The sequence below is a fragment of the Schistocerca gregaria genome, chromosome 4 (genome assembly GCF_023897955.1).
Source record: "Schistocerca gregaria isolate iqSchGreg1 chromosome 4, iqSchGreg1.2, whole genome shotgun sequence".
In the NCBI taxonomy this organism is placed as follows: Eukaryota; Metazoa; Arthropoda; class Insecta; order Orthoptera; family Acrididae; genus Schistocerca; species Schistocerca gregaria.
The window spans coordinates 251,889,518-251,908,959 of NC_064923.1; the positions used below are offsets into that span (position 1 = coordinate 251,889,518).

At 45.1% G+C, this 19,442-nt stretch overlaps 1 protein-coding gene across 1 annotated transcript in view; it reads right to left on the minus strand.

Moving 5' to 3' along the window:
* Window positions 1-19,442, minus strand: part of LOC126365921 (phosphatidylserine lipase ABHD16A) — a 202,930-nt gene that overhangs the window by 75,426 nt on the left and 108,062 nt on the right. The window contains exon 8 of the mRNA XM_050008672.1: window positions 197-361. Coding sequence (XP_049864629.1) covers window positions 197-361 — 165 coding nt within the window. The remainder of the gene's footprint in view (window positions 1-196; window positions 362-19,442) is intronic.

Here is a 19,442-nt window from a genome sequence, read left to right on the forward strand (position 1 = left end):
TGTCTGCCGGCGCTTTCCCGCTTGGTAAGTCTTGGAATCTTTGTTTTTAATATATATGCCCAGAATTATAACAAATGCCTCTGATTAATTGTGATGCAAAAAGAAATGGACTTCTTTCTTTGAAGTGTCAAATGCTGTTTCATAATAACAAACCCCAAATCAACAGAACAATGCACGAAATTTCCACAACACTTACCACTCCTTTCACATCAGGATAGTTCATTGCTGCCCATGTTGTTGCATATCCTCCAATACTCCAACCAAAAAGTACTATATTTTCTGGCATGAATCCGAGCTTGTGAAGTGCAAACTGCATTACAATGTCAACTGCATGAAGTTCTTGGGGTGGATATGGTGCTCCCTGTGAGAAAAATAAAAATGTCATTTACGTCCATCTTATGCAGTAAAATATCTAATTCTGGTGACATTATTATTGGAGTCATCCAATTCAGGTGAAAACTTAAAATTAATTATGTTCCTAATGTTTCCTTCTTCATGTCAACAAAAAGTAATGTATTCTGTGGTAAGAAATCCACAAAAAAGAACAGCTACTGTGAGGCTAATGTCACTTTCTGGCAACCTTTAGAGTTTACATTCAAATGACAACTGTGACATCCAGCATTTATTTTGGTTCATTAAAATCTTGTGGCATTTATGTAATAAACAACAGAAGCTTCTGAATACACACAATGGAATGAAAAAATGATTAGTCAAAGATAAGTTTGTCAGATACTTTGTGATAATCATTAACAATGTGTATAAACTGTTTATAAAATTCAGTTGAGGAGATGATGGAAAAGAGTTGGAGAATAAGATTAAGACAAACAGCTGTAAGGGCATGTCTTGTGTCCTCTATCATTGACAATGCTCTAAAATACACACACACACACACACACACACACACACACACACACACACACACTGTGGATGAGGTCAATGAGGTCAATGACGCAAAATATCAGCACTGCTAGAATACTTTCAGCCAGTACTATAGTACTGCCTAAGACACTGTCCATCTTATGAAGAAAACTGGTGCCCTGAAATAACTATAGGCAAGTCTGAAGCAAAACTCAGAGACAAAGTAGACAGCCATTTTTATAATGTTACAAGCTGCATCCAGAATGTTATTTTCATCCAGAAGTGGAGTGTGCGCTGATACAAAACTTCCTGGCAGATTAAAACTGTATTCTGGAGTGAGACTCGAATTCAGGACCTTCGCTTTTTGTGGGCAAGTGCTCTAGCAACTGCTCTACCCCAGCATGACACACAACCTGTCCTCATAGCTTTACTTCTACCAGAACCTCATCTCCTATTTTCCAAATTTCACAGAAGCCCTGCTGCAAAACTTGCTAGACTAGCACTCCTGGAAGAAAGGATACTGCAGAGACCTAGCTTAGCAACAGCCTGCACCTTCAGTGCACATTGCACATGGAGTGGCAAGTAAGAGAGATGGGAGAAGGAGATAAGAGCCCACTACCAGCTCCTAGGCTGTAAGTTCATCAGCACACATGATAATGGCAATGTGGTTGCTTGCTGAAATACTGTGCCCATTGAACAATGACATTCAGTTGCTCCTCACGTACTATTTCATAGATGATATTTTTATTTAAAAATATATGTTTCAAGATATGTTAATCAACATCTTAACTTGATGTAAGATATAGAATTGAAATAAAAGAATGAAAATAAAAATATACAATGGGCCTAGTGAAAGTCAAAGCAGAGATCTCGTAATTACAAGTCTAAAACCATTGGCTTTGTTTGATTATTGCTCAAAACTGTTCATATACAATGGGCCTAGTGAAAGTTGAAGCAGAAACCTCCAAGAACCATTGGCTTTGTTTAATTATTTCTCAAATCTTTCAGATCTACAAATCTTCGAATTTCTTTTTTTTTGTGTTTTTGAGAAATGCTTTAGAAAACTGAGGTCTGGGCACTGACCTTCAAGTTCTGTAAGTATTAAGAAAATCTGAGGGAGTCAGTCTGTAAGGTCCCCTTGTAAGATATACAAGTCAGTTACAACATTATAACAACCTCTCTATTGTGAGAATGAATGAATGACTTTAGGGGAGATTGAAATGAACTCAACATCATTACAGTTATCAGTCCCTCCCTTTGCTCCTTTAATTATCAAAGCCTAAAGGTTTTCAGGAGGAGGACAGGAGGAAATGTCAGTTTTATCTTTGCAGCATCTGAGACAGAGACAGACAGACAAACAGGTAAAAAGCAGATGGAAGAAAAGGTAAGGAAACGCACTTAACCAAAGAGATGCGCCAACTTCCACATCCGACCAGCACTCCCCCGGTCACTATGTAACACAGGCTTCATGCTCAGGAAACAGAAGGTTAAAAAGATAAAACAATATTGAAAGAAAAACTAAAGGTGAAATGTAATAAAATACAGTGAGATGGGGGATGTGTGCCAGTCAGAGCAGCTGGTAAGTCACCCAGATCCAGTCCTGTTGTGCAAGACCCTGTTGCACTCTTCTGGCAGTCTCTAATTTACTGTTGAATCCTGGTTGAATGTTCACATAACAGAACAATGAGAATGAGCTTTTCATAGATTGAATGGAAGGCATATGATGGAACACAAAGGGTGTATTTTGGCTTCCAGGAACCTACAGATTTCAATTAGCATATCTCTTCTGAAAAGAATCTGGAAAGCTGGTATCTTCATGGCACCTGGGCAAATGCTGAATTATGGTGGCCTGGCAGCTGAAAACAAATTACAGGAATGGTGTGTCTCATGGCATTTTAACATACTACCATTATTAGTTTGTATCAAAGTCTGACATACGTTTTTAAAATTGACAGTCGATGTTAATGTAATATGTTGGCAATGTGATTTTTATCTAATGCAAAAGTATCAGCACACTATATGCAAATGAGAAAGGGGGTTTAAATATTTTGGAGCACAGCACTCAATGCATATTAGGCCTACTGTAAACGGAGCTCTGCAGTGCTTGACAACTCAAGTGTATCCTTAATGAACCAATGATACTGTCAACTACACATGCAATGGGATGGGTATGTTGAGATTTGTAAGAGAAATAATACTTCTTGTTACATCACATTAATAGGCATGGCAGGAAACAAGAGCTTTCAAGAGAATGAATTCACAAAATGGGTTATCGGCAAGAGGCCTGATTTTTGCAAAGTACAAAATTGCAAAATTTGCATGAACTTTTACAAATTTTACTCAAAATGAGAAACAATTTACCTTTAAGCAAAATCGCAAAATAATCGACAAAATTGTTTCTTCTGAAGCGATTCGAGCTGTGGCAATGAAATCCAAATATCAATGACAATTGATTCCAGACCACTTCAATATACATTGATACATTACGTCTTATCAAGTATTGCTAACTTTATTTTCTGCACAGGGAAATAAGACTTTCAACAAATTCTGATGCATTCTTTGACCTGGCAGTGTATTGCATGTTGGAAATTCTTGCTGATCGCCAGTGCATTCAGTCTTATATTTTGTGATTTGTTTTTGCACTGCAGTTTACCAATATAGGAGAATTTTCATCAGGAGGATTTTATGTGTTTGACGAAACTATAAAGATACTTATGTGCAAACACAGTGAAATGCGAAGTGAGTGGCAGAGAAAGGACATGTGCAAAAGACATATTAACAACAATTCTTCCCACAAGAGGAAAAAGGAGAAAGCACTAAAAACAACAGGTGTCTAAAGGCAATTTAATTTCACAGATGTCAGTGCAGTGGCAAAACGAGCAAAAACCCATAAAGAATAATTCATTTTTTCAACAATTCAAGCTTTCATCAAGCTAATATTCCAGCAGAAAAAGTTGGTACCTGGAGCAGAGAGAATGGATGAACAAATATGTACCAAGTTTATGTAAATTTAGATTTTTTTAAGGGGAAGAAATATGAATACCTTATACTGATGTCAATATAATAGAAAGAAACATTCCACATGGGAAAAATATATTTAAAAAAAAGGATGCTGTGACTTACCAAACGGGAAAGCGCTGGTAGATAGACACAATAAAACACATACCACAGTTGCTTTGTCAGGAAAGAGGGAAGGAGAGGGAAAGACTTGGATTTTAAGGGAGAGGGTAAGGAGTCATTCCAATCCCGGGAGTGGAAAGACTTACCTTAGAGGGAAAAAGGGACAGATATACACTCACATACACACGCATATCCATCCACACATATACAGACACAAGCAGACATGATATGTCTGCTTGTGTCTGTATATGTGCGGATGGATGTGTGTGTGTGTGTGTGTGTGTGTGTGTGTGTGAGCGCACGCGCGCAAGTGTATACCTGTCCTTTTTCCCCCCAAGATAAGTCTTTCTGCTCCCGGGATTTAAATGACTCCTTACCCTCTCCCTTAAACCCACATCCTTCCGTCTTTCCCTCTCCTTCTCTCTTTCCTGACGAAGCAACAGTGGGTTGCGAAAGCTTGATATTTGTGTGTGTGTGTGTGTGTGTGTGTGTGTGTGTGTGTGTGTGTGTGTGTGTTATTGTGTCTATCTACCAGCAGTTTCCCGTTTGGTAAGTCACAGCATCTTTTTCTTTTTAAATATATTATACTGATGTCAAAGATTCCAAGACTTACCAAGCGGGAAAGCGCCGGCAGACAGGCACATGAACAAAACACACAAACACACACACAGAATTACAAGCTTTCGCAACTGGCAGTTGCTTCGTCAGGAAAGAGGGAAGGAGAGGGAAAAATGAAAGGATGTGGGTTTTAAGGGAGAGGGTAAGGAGTCATTCCAATCCCGGGAGCGGAAAGACTTCCCTTAGGGGAAAAAAAGGACAGGTGTACACTCGCACACACACACACACACACACATATCCATCCGCACATACACAGACACGAGCAGACATATTTAAAGGCAAAGAGTTGAGGGCAGAGATGTCATTCGAGGCGGAAGTACAGAGGCAAAGAAGTTGTTGAAAGACAGGTGAGGTATGAGCGGCGGCAACTTGAAATTAGCGGAGGTTGAGGCCTGGCGGATATCGAGAAGAGAGGATATACTGAAGGGCGAGTTCCCATCTCCGGAGTTCGGATAGGTTGGTGTTGGTGGGAAGTATCCAGATAACTCGGACGGTGTAACACTGTGCCAAGATGTGCTGGCCGTGCATCAAGGCATGTTTAGCCACAGGATGATCCTCATTACCAACAAACACTGTCTGCCTGTGTCCATTCATGCGAATGGACAGTTTGTTGCTGGTCATTCCCACATAGAAAGCATCACAGTGCAGGCAGGTCAGTTGGTAAATCACGTGGGTGCTTTCACATGTGGCTCTCCCTTTGATCGTGTACACCTTCCGGGTTACAGGACTGGAGTAGGTGGTGGTGGGAGGGTGCATAGGACAGGTTTTGCACCGGGGGCGGTTGCAAGGGTAGGAGCCAGAGGGTAGGGGAGGTGGTTTGGGGATTTCATAGGGATGAACCAAGAGGTTACGAAGGTTAGGTGGACGGCGGAAAGACACTCTTGGTGGAGTGGGGAGGATTTCATGAAGGATGGATCTCATTTCGGGGCAGGATTTTAGGAAGTCGTATCCCTGCTGGAGAGCCACATTCAAGGTCTGATCCAGTCCCGGGAAGTATTCTGTTACAAGTGGGGCACTTTTGGGGTTCTTCTGTGAGAGGTTCTGGGTTTGAGGGGATGAGGAAGTGGCTCTGGTTATCTGCTTCTGTACCAGGTTGGGAGGGTAGTTGCGGGATGCGAAAGCTGTTTTCAGGTTGTTGGTGTAATGGTCGAGGGATTCAGGACTGGAGCAGATTCGTTTGCCACGAAGGCCTAGGCTGTAGGGAAGGGACCGTTTGATATGGAATGGGTGGCAGCTGTCATAATGGAGGTACTGTTGCTTGTTGGTGGGTTTGATGTGGACGGATGTGTGCAGCTGGCCATTGGACAGATGGAGGTCAACATCTAGGAAAGTGGCATGGGATTTGGAGTAGGACCAGGTGAATCTGATGGAACCAAAGGAGTTGAGGTTGGAGAGGAAATTCTGGAGTTGTTCTTCACTGTGAGTCCAGATCATGAAGATGTCATCAATAAATCTGTACCAAACTTTGGGTTGGCAGGCTTGGGTAACCAAAAAGGCTTCCTCTAAGCGACCCATAAATAGGTTGGCATACGAGGGGGCCATCCTGGTGCCCATGGCTGTTCCCTTTAATTGTTGGTATGTCTGGCCTTCAAAAGTGAAGAAGTTGTGGGTCAGGATGAAGCTGGCTAAGGTGACGAGGAAAGAGGTTTTAGGTAGGGTGGCAGGTGATCGGCGTGAAAGGAAGTGCTCCATTGCAGCGAGGCCCTGGACGTGCGGGATATTTGTGTATAGGGAAGTGGCATCAATGGTTACCAGGATGGTTTCTGGGGGTAACAGACTGGGTACGGATTCCAGGCGTTCGAGAAAGTGGTTGGTGTCTTTGATGAAGGATGGGAGACTGCATGTAATGGGTTGAAGGTGTTGATCTACGTAGGCAGAGATACGTTCTGTGGGGGCTTGGTAACCAGCTACAATGGGGCGGCCAGGATGTTTGGGTTTGTGAATTTTAGGAAGTAGGTAGAAGGTAGGAGTGCGAGGTGACGGTGGGGTGAGGAGTTTGATGGAATCAGGTGAAAGGTTTTGTAGGGGGCCTAAGGTTCTGAGGATTCCTTGAAGCTCCGCCTGGACATCAGGAATGGGATTACTTCGGCAAACTTTGTATGTAGAGTTGTCTGAAAGCTGACGCAATCCCTCAGCCACATACTCCCGGCGATCAAGTACCACAGTCGTGGAACCCTTGTCAGCCGGAAGAATGATGATGGATCGGTCAGCTTTCAGATCACGGATAGCCTGGGATTCGGCTGTGGTGATGTTGGGAGTAGGATTAAGGTTTTTCAAGAAAGATTGAGAGGCAAGGCTGGAAGTGAGAAATTCCTGGAAGGTTTGGAGAGGGTGATTTTGAGGAAGAGGAGGTGGGTCCCGCTGTGATGGAGGACGGAACTGTTGCAGGCAGGGTTCAATTTTGATAGTGTCTTGGGGAGTTGGATCATTAGGAGTGGGATCAGGATTGTTTTTCTTCGTGGCAAAGTGATATTTCCAGCAGAGACTACGAGTGTAGGACAGTAAATCCTTGACAAGGGCAGTTTGGTTGAACCTGGGAGTGGGGCTGAAGGTGAGGCCTTTGGATAGGACAGAGGTTTCGGATTGGGAGAGGGGTTTGGAGGAAAGGTTAACTACTGAATTGGGGTGTTGTGGTTCCAGATTGTGTTGACTAGAATTTTGAGGTGTTGGGGGGAGTGGAGCTGGAAGTGGGAGATTGAGTAGATGGGAGAGACTGGGTCTGTGTGCAATGAGAGGAGGTTGAGGTTTGTTGGAAAGGTTGTGGAGGGTGAGTGAGTTGCCTTTCCGGAGGTGGGAAACCAGGAGATTGGATAGTTTTTTGAGGTGGAGGGTGGCATGTTGTTCTAATTTGCGGTTGGCCTGTAGGAGGATGCTATGTACAGCCGGTGTGGATGTGGGAGAGGAAAGATTGAGGACTTTGATTTGGGATAGGAGTTGACGGGTGTGTTCATTGGCCGAGTCGATGTATAGGTGAAGGATTAGGCGGGTGAGGGCTATGGATTGTGCTGTTTGGAACTGGTATAAGGACTGATGGAAAGAAGGATTGCAGCCAGAGATGGGAACTTTAAGTGTGAGGCCTTTGGGAGTAATGCCAAATGTCAGACAAGCCTGAGTAAATAAAATATGGGAGCGTAATCTGGCTAGGGTGAAGGCATGTTTGCGGAGGGAATGTAAATAAAATTTAATGGGGTCGTTGTAGGGATGTTGTGAGGTTGACATGGTATTGGTAGGTGGAAAGGGTAATATGAGGTTAAAGTGAAAGTAAAGAGAGATTTATATAGGGAGAGATAAAGGTGTGAAAAAAGTCGAAAGAGTGTTGGTTGAGATGAGCTATGTTGGTCATGTGCTGAACTTAGGTTGGTGAACAACAATGGGTGCAAAGGTTGGGTAGTTATGTTGTCTCCAGATCACGTTAAAGGGTGGGGAAATTCAAGAAAATTTCGAGAAATTCAAGAAAATTTCGACAAAAAAAAAAAAAAAAATTTTTTCGAAAAAAGTTTCGAAAAAATAATTTGCGAAAAAATAAAATTCGAAAAAAATTTTCGAATAAAATCTCGAAGAATATGTGTGTAAATGTATTCAAAGGACTGGTTATGTACTGGCAGGTTATGATAATGAGGCTAACAATTGTTTGATGAAGAAATAATAACGTGTAAACCTGTGGGAATCTGCTAAAAAATGATCGGTTTTGTGGGAAAAACGGGAATGGAAATAAAACGAAAGTTGTTGGAAAAAAAAACTGAGATGGTTGTGTAATGGGTGAAAGGAACTGAAGCTGTGAAATAGTATTCACAAGTTTACACGAAATGTTTGTAAACTTGGAACAATGGATTTTATAGCAGCGGTTATGTTGAAAGCGTTGAAAATTTTAGGTTATGGTTTGGAAGTAAATTACGTATTATTGAGTATAAGTAGGCAGGATAAAATGTATGGTAGATTACGGAAAAATGGAAGATGAATACAAAGTGAAACTTCTTGTACAAACGAAAAGAGAAAGTCAGACGATAGAGAAGATTTCGAAATGCAACAGAGACAATAACAAACGTAATTGTTGGGTTCAAATTAATGACGATGTAAATAAAACAGAAAGAAACTTCCACATGGGAAAAATATATTAAAAACAAAGATTCCAAGACTTACCAAGCGGGAAAGCGCCGGCAGACAGGCACATGAACAAAACACACAAACACACACACAGAATTACAAGCTTTCGCAACTGGCAGTTGCTTCGTCAGGAAAGAGGGAAGGAGAGGGAAAAATGAAAGGATGTGGGTTTTGAGGGAGAGGGTAAGGAGTCATTCCAATCCCGGGAGCGGAAAGACTTCCCTTAGGGGAAAAAAAGGACAGGTGTACACTCGCACACACACACACACACACACACATATCCATCCGCACATACACAGACACGAGCAGACATATTTAAAGGCAAAGAGTTGAGGGCAGAGATGTCATTCGAGGCGGAAGTACAGAGGCAAAGAAGTTGTTGAAAGACAGGTGAGGTATGAGCGGCGGCAACTTGAAATTAGCGGAGGTTGAGGCCTGGCGGATATCGAGAAGAGAGGATATACTGAAGGGCGAGTTCCCATCTCCGGAGTTCGGATAGGTTGGTGTTGGTGGGAAGTATCCAGATAACTCGGACGGTGTAACACTGTGCCAAGATGTGCTGGCCGTGCATCAAGGCATGTTTAGCCACAGGATGATCCTCATTACCAACAAACACTGTCTGCCTGTGTCCATTCATGCGAATGGACAGTTTGTTGCTGGTCATTCCCACATAGAAAGCATCACAGTGCAGGCAGGTCAGTTGGTAAATCACGTGGGTGCTTTCACATGTGGCTCTCCCTTTGATCGTGTACACCTTCCGGGTTACAGGACTGGAGTAGGTGGTGGTGGGAGGGTGCATAGGACAGGTTTTGCACCGGGGGCGGTTGCAAGGGTAGGAGCCAGAGGGTAGGGGAGGTGGTTTGGGGATTTCATAGGGATGAACCAAGAGGTTACGAAGGTTAGGTGGACGGCGGAAAGACACTCTTGGTGGAGTGGGGAGGATTTCATGAAGGATGGATCTCATTTCGGGGCAGGATTTTAGGAAGTCGTATCCCTGCTGGAGAGCCACATTCAAGGTCTGATCCAGTCCCGAGAAGTATTCTGTTACAAGTGGGGCACTTTTGGGGTTCTTCTGTGAGAGGTTCTGGGTTTGAGGGGATGAGGAAGTGGCTCTGGTTATCTGCTTCTGTACCAGGTTGGGAGGGTAGTTGCGGGATGCGAAAGCTGTTTTCAGGTTGTTGGTGTAATGGTCGAGGGATTCAGGACTGGAGCAGATTCGTTTGCCACGAAGGCCTAGGCTGTAGGGAAGGGACCGTTTGATATGGAATGGGTGGCAGCTGTCATAATGGAGGTACTGTTGCTTGTTGGTGGGTTTGATGTGGACGGATGTGTGCAGCTGGCCATTGGACAGATGGAGGTCAACATCTAGGAAAGTGGCATGGGATTTGGAGTAGGACCAGGTGAATCTGATGGAACCAAAGGAGTTGAGGTTGGAGAGGAAATTCTGGAGTTGTTCTTCACTGTGAGTCCAGATCATGAAGATGTCATCAATAAATCTGTACCAAACTTTGGGTTGGCAGGCTTGGGTAACCAAAAAGGCTTCCTCTAAGCGACCCATAAATAGGTTGGCATACGAGGGGGCCATCCTGGTGCCCATGGCTGTTCCCTTTAATTGTTGGTATGTCTGGCCTTCAAAAGTGAAGAAGTTGTGGGTCAGGATGAAGCTGGCTAAGGTGACGAGGAAAGAGGTTTTAGGTAGGGTGGCAGGTGATCGGCGTGAAAGGAAGTGCTCCATTGCAGCGAGGCCCTGGACGTGCGGGATATTTGTGTATAGGGAAGTGGCATCAATGGTTACCAGGATGGTTTCTGGGGGTAACAGACTGGGTACGGATTCCAGGCGTTCGAGAAAGTGGTTGGTGTCTTTGATGAAGGATGGGAGACTGCATGTAATGGGTTGAAGGTGTTGATCTACGTAGGCAGAGATACGTTCTGTGGGGGCTTGGTAACCAGCTACAATGGGGCGGCCAGGATGTTTGGGTTTGTGAATTTTAGGAAGTAGGTAGAAGGTAGGAGTGCGAGGTGACGGTGGGGTGAGGAGTTTGATGGAATCAGGTGAAAGGTTTTGTAGGGGGCCTAAGGTTCTGAGGATTCCTTGAAGCTCCGCCTGGACATCAGGAATGGGATTACTTCGGCAAACTTTGTATGTAGAGTTGTCTGAAAGCTGACGCAATCCCTCAGCCACATACTCCCGGCGATCAAGTACCACAGTCGTGGAACCCTTGTCAGCCGGAAGAATGATGATGGATCGGTCAGCTTTCAGATCACGGATAGCCTGGGATTCGGCTGTGGTGATGTTGGGAGTAGGATTAAGGTTTTTCAAGAAAGATTGAGAGGCAAGGCTGGAAGTGAGAAATTCCTGGAAGGTTTGGAGAGGGTGATTTTGAGGAAGAGGAGGTGGGTCCCGCTGTGATGGAGGACGGAACTGTTGCAGGCAGGGTTCAATTTTGATAGTGTCTTGGGGAGTTGGATCATTAGGAGTGGGATCAGGATTGTTTTTCTTCGTGGCAAAGTGATATTTCCAGCAGAGACTACGAGTGTAGGACAGTAAATCCTTGACAAGGGCAGTTTGGTTGAACCTGGGAGTGGGGCTGAAGGTGAGGCCTTTGGATAGGACAGAGGTTTCGGATTGGGAGAGGGGTTTGGAGGAAAGGTTAACTACTGAATTGGGGTGTTGTGGTTCCAGATTGTGTTGACTAGAATTTTGAGGTGTTGGGGGGAGTGGAGCTGGAAGTGGGAGATTGAGTAGATGGGAGAGACTGGGTCTGTGTGCAATGAGAGGAGGTTGAGGTTTGTTGGAAAGGTTGTGGAGGGTGAGTGAGTTGCCTTTCCGGAGGTGGGAAACCAGGAGATTGGATAGTTTTTTGAGGTGGAGGGTGGCATGTTGTTCTAATTTGCGGTTGGCCTGTAGGAGGATGCTATGTACAGCCGGTGTGGATGTGGGAGAGGAAAGATTGAGGACTTTGATTTGGGATAGGAGTTGACGGGTGTGTTCATTGGCCGAGTCGATGTATAGGTGAAGGATTAGGCGGGTGAGGGCTATGGATTGTGCTGTTTGGAACTGGTATAAGGACTGATGGAAAGAAGGATTGCAGCCAGAGATGGGAACTTTAAGTGTGAGGCCTTTGGGAGTAATGCCAAATGTCAGACAAGCCTGAGTAAATAAAATATGGGAGCGTAATCTGGCTAGGGTGAAGGCATGTTTGCGGAGGGAATGTAAATAAAATTTAATGGGGTCGTTGTAGGGATGTTGTGAGGTTGACATGGTATTGGTAGGTGGAAAGGGTAATATGAGGTTAAAGTGAAAGTAAAGAGAGATTTATATAGGGAGAGATAAAGGTGTGAAAAAAGTCGAAAGAGTGTTGGTTGAGATGAGCTATGTTGGTCATGTGCTGAACTTAGGTTGGTGAACAACAATGGGTGCAAAGGTTGGGTAGTTATGTTGTCTCCAGATCACGTTAAAGGGTGGGGAAATTCAAGAAAATTTCGAGAAATTCAAGAAAATTTCGACAAAAAAAAAAAAAAAAAAAAAAAATTTTTTCGAAAAAAGTTTCGAAAAAATAATTTGCGAAAAAATAAAATTCGAAAAAAATTTTCGAATAAAATCTTGAAGAATATGTGTGTAAATGTATTCAAAGGACTGGTTATGTACTGGCAGGTTATGATAATGAGGCTAACAATTGTTTGATGAAGAAATGATGAAGAAATGATGAAGAAATGATGAAGAAATGATGAAGTTCCAAACAGCACAATCCATAGCCCTCACCCGCCTAATCCTTCACCTATACATCGACTCGGCCAATGAACACACCCGTCAACTCCTATCCCAAATCAAAGTCCTCAATCTTTCCTCTCCCACATCCACACCGGCTGTACATAGCATCCTCCTACAGGCCAACCGCAAATTAGAACAACATGCCACCCTCCACCTCAAAAAACTATCCAATCTCCTGGTTTCCCACCTCCGGAAAGGCAACTCACTCACCCTCCACAACCTTTCCAACAAACCTCAACCTCCTCTCATTGCACACAGACCCAGTCTCTCCCATCTACTCAATCTCCCACTTCCAGCTCCACTCCCCCCAACACCTCAAAATTCTAGTCAACACAATCTGGAACCACAACACCCCAATTCAGTAGTTAACCTTTCCTCCAAACCCCTCTCCCAATCCGAAACCTCTGTCCTATCCAAAGGCCTCACCTTCAGCCCCACTCCCAGGTTCAACCAAACTGCCCTTGTCAAGGATTTACTGTCCTACACTCGTAGTCTCTGCTGGAAATATCACTTTGCCACGAAGAAAAACAATCCTGATCCCACTCCTAATGATCCAACTCCCCAAGACACTATCAAAATTGAACCCTGCCTGCAACAGTTCCGTCCTCCATCACAGCGGGACCCACCTCCTCTTCCTCAAAATCACCCTCTCCAAACCTTCCAGGAATTTCTCACTTCCAGCCTTGCCTCTCAATCTTTCTTGAAAAACCTTAATCCTACTCCCAACATCACCACAGCCGAATCCCAGGCTATCCGTGATCTGAAAGCTGACCGATCCATCATCATTCTTCCGGCTGACAAGGGTTCCACGACTGTGGTACTTGATCGCCGGGAGTATGTGGCTGAGGGATTGCGTCAGCTTTCAGACAACTCTACATACAAAGTTTGCCGAAGTAATCCCATTCCTGATGTCCAGGCGGAGCTTCAAGGAATCCTCAGAACCTTAGGCCCCCTACAAAACCTTTCACCTGATTCCATCAAACTCCTCACCCCACCGTCACCTCGCACTCCTACCTTCTACCTACTTCCTAAAATTCACAAACCCAAACATCCTGGCCGCCCCATTGTAGCTGGTTACCAAGCCCCCACAGAACGTATCTCTGCCTACGTAGATCAACACCTTCAACCCATTACATGCAGTCTCCCATCCTTCATCAAAGACACCAACCACTTTCTCGAACGCCTGGAATCCGTACCCAGTCTGTTACCCCCAGAAACCATCCTGGTAACCATTGATGCCACTTCCCTATACACAAATATCCCGCACGTCCAGGGCCTCGCTGCAATGGAGCACTTCCTTTCACGCCGATCACCTGCCACCCTACCTAAAACCTCTTTCCTCGTCACCTTAGCCAGCTTCATCCTGACCCACAACTTCTTCACTTTTGAAGGCCAGACATACCAACAATTAAAGGGAACAGCCATGGGCACCAGGATGGCCCCCTCGTATGCCAACCTATTTATGGGTCGCTTAGAGGAAGCCTTTTTGGTTACCCAAGCCTGCCAACCCAAAGTTTGGTACAGATTTATTGATGACATCTTCATGATCTGGACTCACAGTGAAGAACAACTCCAGAATTTCCTCTCCAACCTCAACTCCTTTGGTTCCATCAGATTCACCTGGTCCTACTCCAAATCCCATGCCACTTTCCTAGATGTTGACCTCCATCTGTCCAATGGCCAGCTGCACACATCCGTCCACATCAAACCCACCAACAAGCAACAGTACCTCCATTATGACAGCTGCCACCCATTCCATATCAAACGGTCCCTTCCCTACAGCCTAGGCCTTCGTGGCAAACGAATCTGCTCCAGTCCTGAATCCCTCGACCATTACACCAACAACCTGAAAACAGCTTTCGCATCCCGCAACTACCCTCCCAACCTGGTACAGAAGCAGATAACCAGAGCCACTTCCTCATCCCCTCAAACCCAGAACCTCTCACAGAAGAACCCCAAAAGTGCCCCACTTGTAACAGAATACTTCCCGGGACTGGATCAGACCTTGAATGTGGCTCTCCAGCAGGGATACGACTTCCTAAAATCCTGCCCCGAAATGAGATCCATCCTTCATGAAATCCTCCCCACTCCACCAAGAGTGTCTTTCCGCCGTCCACCTAACCTTCGTAACCTCTTGGTTCATCCCTATGAAATCCCCAAACCACCTCCCCTACCCTCTGGCTCCTACCCTTGCAACCGCCCCCGGTGCAAAACCTGTCCTATGCACCCTCCCACCACCACCTACTCCAGTCCTGTAACCCGGAAGGTGTACACGATCAAAGGGAGAGCCACATGTGAAAGCACCCACGTGATTTACCAACTGACCTGCCTGCACTGTGATGCTTTCTATGTGGGAATGACCAGCAACAAACTGTCCATTCGCATGAATGGACACAGGCAGACAGTGTTTGTTGGTAATGAGGATCATCCTGTGGCTAAACATGCCTTGATGCACGGCCAGCACATCTTGGCACAGTGTTACACCGTCCGAGTTATCTGGATACTTCCCACCAACACCAACCTATCCGAACTCCGGAGATGGGAACTCGCCCTTCAGTATATCCTCTCTTCTCGATATCCGCCAGGCCTCAACCTCCGCTAATTTCAAGTTGCCGCCGCTCATACCTCACCTGTCTTTCAACAACTTCTTTGCCTCTGTACTTCCGCCTCGAATGACATCTCTGCCCTCAACTCTTTGCCTTTAAATATGTCTGCTCGTGTCTGTGTATGTGCGGATGGATATGTGTGTGTGTGTGTGTGTGTGTGTGCGAGTGTACACCTGTCCTTTTTTTCCCCTAAGGGAAGTCTTTCCGCTCCCGGGATTGGAATGACTCCTTACCCTCTCCCTTAAAACCCACATCCTTTCATTTTTCCCTCTCCTTCCCTCTTTCCTGACGAAGCAACTGCCAGTTGCGAAAGCTTGTAATTCTGTGTGTGTGTTTGTGTGTTTTGTTCATGTGCCTGTCTGCCGGCGCTTTCCCGCTTGGTAAGTCTTGGAATCTTTGTTTTTAATATATTTTTCCCATGTGGAAGTTTCTTTCTGTTTTATTTACATCGTCATTAATTTGAACCCAACAATTACGTTTGTTATTGTCTCTGTTGCATTTCGAAATCTTCTCTATCGTCTGACTTTCTCTTTTCGTTTGTACAAGAAGTTTCACTTTGTATTCATCTTCCATTTTTCCGTAATCTACCATACATTTTATCCTGCCTACTTATACTCAATAATACGTAATTTACTTCCAAACCATAACCTAAAATTTTCAACGCTTTCAACATAACCGCTGCTATAAAATCCATTGTTCCAAGTTTACAAACATTTCGTGTAAACTTGTGAATACTATTTCACAGCTTCAGTTCCTTTCACCCATTACACAACCATCTCAGTTTTTTTTTCCAACAACTTTCGTTTTATTTCCATTCCCGTTTTTCCCACAAAACCGATCATTTTTTAGCAGATTCCCACAGGTTTACACGTTATTATTTCTTCATCAAACAATTGTTAGCCTCATTATCATAACCTGCCAGTACATAACCAGTCCTTTGAATACATTTACACACATATTCTTCGAGATTTTATTCGAAAATTTTTTTCGAATTTTATTTTTTCGCAAATTATTTTTTCGAAACTTTTTTCGAAAAATTTTTTTTTTTTTTTTTTTTTTTTGTCGAAATTTTCTTGAATTTCTCGAAATTTTCTTGAATTTCCCCACCCTTTAACGTGATCTGGAGACAACATAACTACCCAACCTTTGCACCCATTGTTGTTCACCAACCTAAGTTCAGCACATGACCAACATAGCTCATCTCAACCAACACTCTTTCGACTTTTTTCACACCTTTATCTCTCCCTATATAAATCTCTCTTTACTTTCACTTTAACCTCATATTACCCTTTCCACCTACCAATACCATGTCAACCTCACAACATCCCTACAACGACCCCATTAAATTTTATTTACATTCCCTCCGCAAACATGCCTTCACCCTAGCCAGATTACGCTCCCATATTTTATTTACTCAGGCTTGTCTGACATTTGGCATTACTCCCAAAGGCCTCACACTTAAAGTTCCCATCTCTGGCTGCAATCCTTCTTTCCATCAGTCCTTATACCAGTTCCAAACAGCACAATCCATAGCCCTCACCCGCCTAATCCTTCACCTATACATCGACTCGGCCAATGAACACACCCGTCAACTCCTATCCCAAATCAAAGTCCTCAATCTTTCCTCTCCCACATCCACACCGGCTGTACATAGCATCCTCCTACAGGCCAACCGCAAATTAGAACAACATGCCACCCTCCACCTCAAAAAACTATCCAATCTCCTGGTTTCCCACCTCCGGAAAGGCAACTCACTCACCCTCCACAACCTTTCCAACAAACCTCAACCTCCTCTCATTGCACACAGACCCAGTCTCTCCCATCTACTCAATCTCCCACTTCCAGCTCCACTCCCCCCAACACCTCAAAATTCTAGTCAACACAATCTGGAACCACAACACCCCAATTCAGTAGTTAACCTTTCCTCCAAACCCCTCTCCCAATCCGAAACCTCTGTCCTATCCAAAGGCCTCACCTTCAGCCCCACTCCCAGGTTCAACCAAACTGCCCTTGTCAAGGATTTACTGTCCTACACTCGTAGTCTCTGCTGGAAATATCACTTTGCCACGAAGAAAAACAATCCTGATCCCACTCCTAATGATCCAACTCCCCAAGACACTATCAAAATTGAACCCTGCCTGCAACAGTTCCGTCCTCCATCACAGCGGGACCCACCTCCTCTTCCTCAAAATCACCCTCTCCAAACCTTCCAGGAATTTCTCACTTCCAGCCTTGCCTCTCAATCTTTCTTGAAAAACCTTAATCCTACTCCCAACATCACCACAGCCGAATCCCAGGCTATCCGTGATCTGAAAGCTGACCGATCCATCATCATTCTTCCGGCTGACAAGGGTTCCACGACTGTGGTACTTGATCGCCGGGAGTATGTGGCTGAGGGATTGCGTCAGCTTTCAGACAACTCTACATACAAAGTTTGCCGAAGTAATCCCATTCCTGATGTCCAGGCGGAGCTTCAAGGAATCCTCAGAACCTTAGGCCCCCTACAAAACCTTTCACCTGATTCCATCAAACTCCTCACCCCACCGTCACCTCGCACTCCTACCTTCTACCTACTTCCTAAAATTCACAAACCCAAACATCCTGGCCGCCCCATTGTAGCTGGTTACCAAGCCCCCACAGAACGTATCTCTGCCTACGTAGATCAACACCTTCAACCCATTACATGCAGTCTCCCATCCTTCATCAAAGACACCAACCACTTTCTCGAACGCCTGGAATCCGTACCCAGTCTGTTACCCCCAGAAACCATCCTGGTAACCATTGATGCCACTTCCCTATACACAAATATCCCGCACGTCCAGGGCCTCGCTGCAATGGAGCACTTCCTTTCACGCCGATCACCTGCCACCCTACCTAAAACCTCTTTCCTCGTCACCTTAGCCAGCTTCATCCTGACCCACAACTTCTTCACTTTTGAAGGCCAGACATACCAACAATTAAAGGGAACAGCCATGGGCACCAGGATGGCCCCCTCGTATGCCAACCTATTTATGGGTCGCTTAGAGGAAGCCTTTTTGGTTACCCAAGCCTGCCAACCCAAAGTTTGGTACAGATTTATTGATGACATCTTCATGATCTGGACTCACAGTGAAGAACAACTCCAGAATTTCCTCTCCAACCTCAACTCCTTTGGTTCCATCAGATTCACCTGGTCCTACTCCAAATCCCATGCCACTTTCCTAGATGTTGACCTCCATCTGTCCAATGGCCAGCTGCACACATCCGTCCACATCAAACCCACCAACAAGCAACAGTACCTCCATTATGACAGCTGCCACCCATTCCATATCAAACGGTCCCTTCCCTACAGCCTAGGCCTTCGTGGCAAACGAATCTGCTCCAGTCCTGAATCCCTCGACCATTACACCAACAACCTGAAAACAGCTTTCGCATCCCGCAACTACCCTCCCAACCTGGTACAGAAGCAGATAACCAGAGCCACTTCCTCATCCCCTCAAACCCAGAACCTCTCACAGAAGAACCCCAAAAGTGCCCCACTTGTAACAGAATACTTCCCGGGACTGGATCAGACCTTGAATGTGGCTCTCCAGCAGGGATACGACTTCCTAAAATCCTGCCCCGAAATGAGATCCATCCTTCATGAAATCCTCCCCACTCCACCAAGAGTGTCTTTCCGCCGTCCACCTAACCTTCGTAACCTCTTGGTTCATCCCTATGAAATCCCCAAACCACCTCCCCTACCCTCTGGCTCCTACCCTTGCAACCGCCCCCGGTGCAAAACCTGTCCTATGCACCCTCCCACCACCACCTACTCCAGTCCTGTAACCCGGAAGGTGTACACGATCAAAGGGAGAGCCACATGTGAAAGCACCCACGTGATTTACCAACTGACCTGCCTGCACTGTGATGCTTTCTATGTGGGAATGACCAGCAACAAACTGTCCATTCGCATGAATGGACACAGGCAGACAGTGTTTGTTGGTAATGAGGATCATCCTGTGGCTAAACATGCCTTGATGCACGGCCAGCACATCTTGGCACAGTGTTACACCGTCCGAGTTATCTGGATACTTCCCACCAACACCAACCTATCCGAACTCCGGAGATGGGAACTCGCCCTTCAGTATATCCTCTCTTCTCGATATCCGCCAGGCCTCAACCTCCGCTAATTTCAAGTTGCCGCCGCTCATACCTCACCTGTCTTTCAACAACTTCTTTGCCTCTGTACTTCCGCCTCGAATGACATCTCTGCCCTCAACTCTTTGCCTTTAAATATGTCTGCTCGTGTCTGTGTATGTGCGGATGGATATGTGTGTGTGTGTGTGTGTGTGTGCGAGTGTACACCTGTCCTTTTTTTCCCCTAAGGGAAGTCTTTCCGCTCC